General features: G+C 36.5%; 1 protein-coding gene across 3 annotated transcripts; it reads left to right on the top strand.

Moving 5' to 3' along the window:
- Positions 1 to 1,176: 1,176 nt before the first annotated feature.
- On the top strand, positions 1,177 to 6,986 carry LOC127108341 (pentatricopeptide repeat-containing protein At5g14770, mitochondrial). Of its 3 annotated transcripts, XM_051045803.1 has the most exons (4): positions 1,177 to 4,925; positions 5,554 to 6,021; positions 6,560 to 6,606; positions 6,758 to 6,986. In XM_051045803.1, exon 1 carries the CDS (start codon positions 1,313 to 1,315, stop codon positions 4,376 to 4,378), a length of 3,066 nt encoding a protein of 1,021 aa, XP_050901760.1. In that variant the 5' UTR covers positions 1,177 to 1,312; the 3' UTR covers positions 4,379 to 4,925; positions 5,554 to 6,021; positions 6,560 to 6,606; positions 6,758 to 6,986. The 3 variants fall into 3 exon arrangements, with proteins under 3 accessions (XP_050901760.1, XP_050901758.1, XP_050901757.1); XM_051045801.1 differs by having other exon boundaries at positions 6,560 to 6,986; XM_051045800.1 differs by lacking the exon at positions 6,560 to 6,606.
- Positions 6,987 to 7,323: the final 337 nt, after the last annotated feature.

Here is a 7,323-nt window from a genome sequence, read left to right on the forward strand (position 1 = left end):
CCCTCTCTCAACTTCGAGTACAAGTAAACCAAACAAGCGGTCCTCCAGTTGTACTCATGGATCCGATCGAAATCCAGGAAGTACCATAGATAGACGACCTCTGCATAAGTGACACTCTCGTCCACAAAAATGACAGAGCTAACCAAATATAGCAGGTATGCTCTCATAGCATGCACTATGTGGTGCCCCACCTGCTTGCCACCACCTATGGCCTGATGTGCTCTTTCTAGCTCATATGTGTATATCTTCTTCAGGTATTCAAACCTAGCATGAGCATCCCTGGTCCTATCCAACTCCTCCTTCGCCTCCTATGGGTCAGTCCCCAGATAGTCTACCATCATCTCGAGTGCCTTGTCTTTGGTAATCTTCCAATGATCTAGGAGTTTCCCCTTGATCGGAAGATGTAGCAAACACGAGACATTGTCGAGTGTGATAGACATCTCCTGTTGCAATGATGCGTGCTGAGCAACCCTCGTGTGCCTTAGTTTATCGTGTCTATCAACCATTATGTTTGTAAGTTCAAGTAAAGCAGACAATTAGTGCAAAGAAACAACACCACAAGCAAGAAAAAAAATACTGAGAAAATTACGGAGATGCATCTCCGGAATTTGGGAAACTAAAACGCTAAATTTTTTTGGAGATGCATCTCCGAAATTTTCTACAACTCAGAAGTTGTATCAATGGCGTGAATGTACCCCATGCAATTAAAAAAACATGTTTTGGTCATCCTTTTCGACCAACAAACGTCTAATACATTATGTAGAAACTATCTTAAATGTTATTTCTACTCATTTCTAACCTTAATCGTCGGTTTCTACTCATCTATACAAAAACTCAAAAATTTACAAGAGATTGATGTTACTGATGTTGAATCGGATGATGTTGATTGAAGTTTCCTTGAGCCTTGTTGATTGAGTTTTGATTTGGTGTAGAGAAAAAAGTTGAGAAAGTTTGAAATTAAATTTGAGTAAAATGAGAAATGAGGTAGGAAAAATATCTGATGCAATTTAATCTCCAAAATATTCCGAAAATACATCTCCAAAATATTTTAATATTAACTAAATTTTTAATGCTTATAAAATCCTGCGAATTTATATATTATCGCGTGGTGACTAAGAAATATATGAAATATTAAGAAATCCTTTTATATTTAATATCAATTCTCGAATACTTTTAAGAACTTTTAGTGAATCAAAACAACAGTTAGTGCCGCCGATTTCCACTCTCACCACTCTACACGACGCCATGGCCATATCAATGCAACTGAACTCGAACTGAGACAGTAACATGTCCATGAAACTTCAGTAACACGATGATGCATCTCAAGAAGGTGCAAACCAACACCCTTTTATTCCTTTTCTCATCAACCAGGCTCAAAACCTTCCACCCTACCCCCATCACGAAGTTCTCCTCCCAACTCCATAAAGATTCGATTTTGATCCCACCCACAAAGACCCATCTCTATGTTTCATTCTTCTGCACCCTCGTTCGTCTCTACTTGAAATGTGGCAGGTTCTGTACCGCCTCCGATGCTTTCTTTCGCATGCGTAACCTTGGTCTGGTTCCCTCTTTGCCATTCTGGAATAAGCTTTTGTATGAATTCAATGCCTCTGGTTATGTTTCTCAGGTAAAAGTTGTTTATTCCGATATGTTGCTTTGTGGGGTTGTGCCTGATGTTTTTAGTGTCAATGTTTTGGTTCATTCGTTGTGTAAAGTTGGTGACTTGGACTTGGCTTTAGGATATCTTAGGAATGATGGTATTGATATTGATAATGTTACTTATAATACTGTTATTTGGGGATTCTGTGAGAAAGGATTGGTTGATCAGGGTTTTGGTTTATTGTCTGAGATGGTTAAAAGGGGTTTATGTGTTGATTCGTTCACTTGTAATATACTAGTTAAGGGTTATTGCAGAGTTGGATTGGTTCGATATGCTGAATGGGTCATGTACAACTTGGTTGATGGTGGGGTTTCAAAAGATGTTATTGGTTTGAACACTTTGATTGATGGGTATTGTGAATGTGGGTTGATGAGTCAAGCAATGGATTTAATGGAGAACAGTTGGAGGAGTGATGTCAAGATTGATATTGTTACTTACAATACGTTGCTCAAAGGTTTTTGTAAAACGGGTGATCTTACCAAGGCTGAGTGTCTTTTCATTGAGATTTTGGGATTTCGGAAAGAGGAAGATCAGTTGAGAAATAATGATGTTGTAACTCGAAATGAGATAGGAAAGTTGCGGCCGACACTTGTCACTTACACAACACTGATTTCTGCATACTGTAAGTATCTTGGAGTTGAAGAATCGCTTTCTCTGTATGAGCAAATGATTATGAATGGAATCATGCCGGATGTGGTTACTTGTAGTTCTATTCTTTATGGACTCTGCAGGCATGGTAAATTAACTGAGGCGGCTGTTTTGTTTAGAGAGATGTATGAAATGGGTTTAGATCCTAATCATGTGTCGTACTCTACAATTATTAATTCATTGTTCAAATCAAAGAGGGTTATGGAAGCTTTTAATCTTCAAAGCCAAATGGTTGTTCGGGGCATTTCTTTTGATATAATTATGTGCACAGCTATAATGGACGGACTTTTCAAAGTTGGGAAATTGAAAGAAGCCGAGGAAATGTTTGATACTATTCTAAAGCTGAATCTTGTTCCAAACTGTGTCACTTATTCGGCATTGGTTGACGGGTATTGCAAGTTAGGAGAAATGCAACTTGCAGAGTTGGTGTTACAAAAAATGGAGAAGGAACGTGTTCCTCCAAATGTTGTTACCTTTTCTTCGATTATAAACGGATATGCTAAAAAAGGAATGCTTGGTAAAGCAGTTGATGTATTAAGGGAGATGGTCCAAAGGAATATTATGCCAAATACTATTGTTTATGCAATTTTAATTGATGCCTATTTTAGGGCAGGTGAGCAAGACGTTGCTGCTGGTTTCTATAAGGAAATGGAATCACGTGGATTGGAGAAAAGCAATATCATATTTGATATCTTTTTGAACAACTTGAAAAGAGGTGGGAGAATGAACGAAGCTCAGTCGTTAATTAAAGATATGCACTCCAGGGGTATTGACCTGGATATCGTTAACTACGCTTCCCTAATAGATGGCTACTTTAAAGAAGGAAATGAGTCAGCCGCACTTTCCATTGTCCAGGAAATGACAGAGAAAAACACTCGGTTTGATGTTGTTGCTTACAATGCTTTGATTAAGGGGCTTCTGAGGCTGGGGAAATATGAACCTCAATATGTTTGTTCAAGAATGATAGAATTGGGCTTGGCTCCAGATTGTGTTACATATAACACTATAATTAATACATACTGCATAAAAGGTAATATAGGAGAGGCTTTGGATCTCTTGAATGAGATGAAGAGCTACGGGATAATGCCAAATGAAGTCACTTATAACATTCTGATTGGCGGGCTTTGTAAAACCGGTGAAATTGAAAAGGCAATAGATGTTTTAAACGAAATGTTGGTTATGGGGTTTGTACCTACCCGAATTACTCACAGGTTTCTTCTTAAAGCGTCTTCAAGGAGTAAAAAAGCAGATGTGATTTTGCAAATTCACAAGAAGCTTGTAGCCATGGGCCTCGAACTCAACCAAACTGTGTATAACACACTAATCATTGTATTATGCAGGTTAGGTATGACTAAAAAGGCAAAAGCGGTCATTGATGAAATGGTAAAAAATGGAATTTCAGCTGATTATGTTACTTACAATGCCCTTATTCGTGGTTATTGCACAAGCAGTCATGTGGAGAAGGCGTTTGATACTTATTCACAGATGTTGGTTGATGGAATCTCTCCGAATATTACTACTTACAATACCCTTTTAGGAGGTCTTTCAAATGCTGGTTTGATGAGAGAGACATATAAATTAGTTAGTGAGATGAAGGAAAGCGGATTTGTCCCAAATGCCGCCACTTACGACATATTGGTTTCTGGCCATGGTAGAGTTGGAAATAAACAAGATTCCATTAAACTTTATTGTGAAATGATAACCAAAGGTTTTGTTCCCACTACAGGAACCTATAATGTGCTTATTAGTGATTATGCTAAAGCGGGAAAGATGCGCCAAGCTAGAGAACTTTTGAATGAGATGCTGACAAGAGGAAGAATTCCTAATTCTTCAACATATGACATTCTAATCTGTGGATGGTGCAAATTATCATATCAGCCAGAGATTGACTGGGCACTTAAACTGTCATACCGAAATGAGGCGAAAATTTTGCTGAGAGAAATGTGTGAAAAAGGACATGTGCCATCTGACAGCACCCTCTTGTTTATCAGTTCCAATTTTTGTATACCAGGAAAAGAGGCTGACGCGAGAAGGTTGTTGAAGGTATTTTCCCAAAAGAAAAATGTGTGACAGATGATGTGAAACAGAAGCTACAATCAATCCTAAACCCTAAACCCTAATAGGTCCAAGTGTGTGAGGATCCTGTGAGAAAATTGAGATGCGGTGGACCAATGTTAAAATTTTGTAGCATAACTGTGGTCAAATGCTACCAGGATGGCGAAAATATAGCAATCAGTGTACTGAATTTGATCTTAAACAAATTTTTACGGCAACTATGATAAATACGGCCTATTGATGAAATTTCCAAAGACTTTGTTTTTTGTGATTTGACTTGAAGGGACCAAAAAAAAAGTATCAGTCGGTGGTGTATGAAGGGAAGGTGGTGTTGAGTGAGGTAGATATACACCCAGAAGGCCAAAGGGAATAACAACAAGGACTACCATGTGAAGGAAATCCAATCTAAATTACTCAGTTTTCTCAACCCAGTGAGAGGTGTCCACCACTTTCTGTGCTTTACACTATTACCTCTTGTGGTGTTTGCTTCAATATGGAGTAAAAGACACGGCATCTGAATCAGCCCTCTCACTTGCCCTCCTTATGTATGAGAGAGAACAAGGTAAAAATCTGAATTAAAAAATATATAAATAAAGTAGAAAAAGGCCACAAACCCTATGATTTTGGACTAAATCTCAGGACTGAATTAATGTTGACAGAATTTTTGTAATAATTTGCCTTAATAGATAATTCTAAACTGAATTGTGGTGTTATGATGTTCAGAGACTATTTTATTCGGACTCTTTGTTTCTTGTTGATTGATCCTATAGCAATTGTTGCCAAGATTGAGAAGTTTGTAATTGATAGTGAAATTTGTGTCTGTGCTGGTTAAGGTTTTTGATAAAACACTCAATTCAAATTTAATGGAGATCAGGGAGGATTACGCTCTAAAGTGTACAAAATGTTTCTTTTTGGTGCTGACTTGAACATAATAGCAATTCTGTCCGTATGTATCATACTGAAAAGATGGTTGGGTTGTTTATGATATCAAATTGTTTTGGCACTGTGTGCTTCTTTAGCATTTCCCAAACTACACTGGCTTACAAAGAACCCTGTCTTTTCTGCGCTGACTTGCTTAAATTTACTCCTCACCTTTTTAAACTTATTCTATCATCAGTTTTACCTTTTACTTTATCTTTAATTTTCTTGTTAAATATTAGTAATAATTGTCACAATATTGGCCTCTGCAGACTGCTGTTTTGCCGCTGTTTGAGGAAGAATTACATTTGGTTGCAATGCATTCGCAAAATGATGACAGACCGTGTTTCTGGGGATTTATTGTTACCAAGGGACTTTATAATCCGTTCATTGTGATGTTAAATCTCAGATGTTTGGGTATAGTGTTCGACCTGGATGAAATGAAACACTTATTGTAGCAAACACAAAGCGCTCATTTGAGGATATAAATAATTGATTCACTCATGAGAAAGAGTAGATCCACCACATATATCTGGTATGCAGGCAGAGATCAAGCGCTATCAGATGACAAGAGTATATTGAAGCAGTATGCTGAAAATGATCAGGTAGTTGATAATGGTAAAGTGATAAAAACTCAATCTGAGCTTGTTCCAGCATTATCCGACAATCATCAGCCCTTAGTTCGACCACTGATGCAGTTACATGATAAAAGCATTATTTTGACATGCATCAATCCGCAGGTATATAATATTCTCTCTATCCAATCATTTATTGGTATCTACTATTCTATTGTCACATCACATTTTGTGGCTGTGCATTTTCTTCTTGATTTGTTAGTCTACTGGGTCCCTAGTCAAACTATAGATTCTACCAAGTATCGGGGATTCGGGAGGGGGTGAAAGAGAGTAACTTGAGGATCGTAACATGGATCAACGATTAAGCAGTTATATTATTAATGAAAACATAACTTCCTAGGTGTATGAATAATAAACTCTACTAAACCCTCTAATGTCTCCTCTAAGACCCTAGCATCATAAGTGCTTATCATGTTAGATGCTATTTATAAAGTAGAAAATAAAATAAAGTTAAATTGTTTTTCATATAAACTATAAGCTATTTTCATAATTTATATTGAGGAACTTACGAATATAAGCTAAAAACAGCTTATAATCAATGTTATAAGTTATTCTCATAGCATTCTCACAAAACTTTTACTAGTAAATAAACTCAAATTATTTAATCCAAACATGCCTGGATTCTATGGTTTTATGTTTACAGAAATGATGAAAAGGCACATTCAGCCGAAGAGAGTATGGACATACACCGTAAGCTTAAGCACAACAAAAAAGACTTCAAATTTGATCCATTTTTCTAGTCTGAATTTATGGCACATTATTGTAGTAACTATAATTTTCTACTTCCAATTAAAAGTTTGTGTTTGCTTTTGTTGATCTCTTGTTCCAAATTCCAATGCAGTGCAATGCTGAAAAACTGATGTTGAAGTTGCAACTGGGGAGCCTCACATATTGTACTCTATCAGAATGGACATCATCAATGCAATATCTGTTGGATGTTGTCTGTATTCTCCAATCTAAGAAGCTAACATTGTTTAATTTACTGAATTGTTTATAATAGTTACAATTTAAATGTTTGAATTCAATGCAATTTAGTTTTGATATATAATTCAGATAATTATACTTTTGCACATTCTTATCCTAAATTTTTGTTTGTTTGTTTTAGTAGAAGAAATAGGTTAGAAGATTAAACTCTAAAAACAAACAAGAAAAAAACTAAAAACCTATATTTTTATGTACTTAAGCATGTGTTGTCGATTTTGTGCCACTTGTCGTACTGTTGTGATCTCTTTTTCGTCTCCTAACTCCACTGACTCACATTTATATAGTGGATGGACTCTGATGTGTTGCATGCAATTGCTATCTTCATTGAAGTGATGTTGAGGGCTGTTAGTAGATAAGTAAAACTAGTTAGCTTAATTAACTCCAAGATAGCTATTGGAACTTATCATGTGTGAATATGTGTGA

The sequence above is a fragment of the Lathyrus oleraceus genome, chromosome 7 (assembly GCF_024323335.1).
Source record: "Lathyrus oleraceus cultivar Zhongwan6 chromosome 7, CAAS_Psat_ZW6_1.0, whole genome shotgun sequence".
Taxonomy (NCBI): domain Eukaryota; kingdom Viridiplantae; phylum Streptophyta; class Magnoliopsida; order Fabales; family Fabaceae; genus Lathyrus; species Lathyrus oleraceus.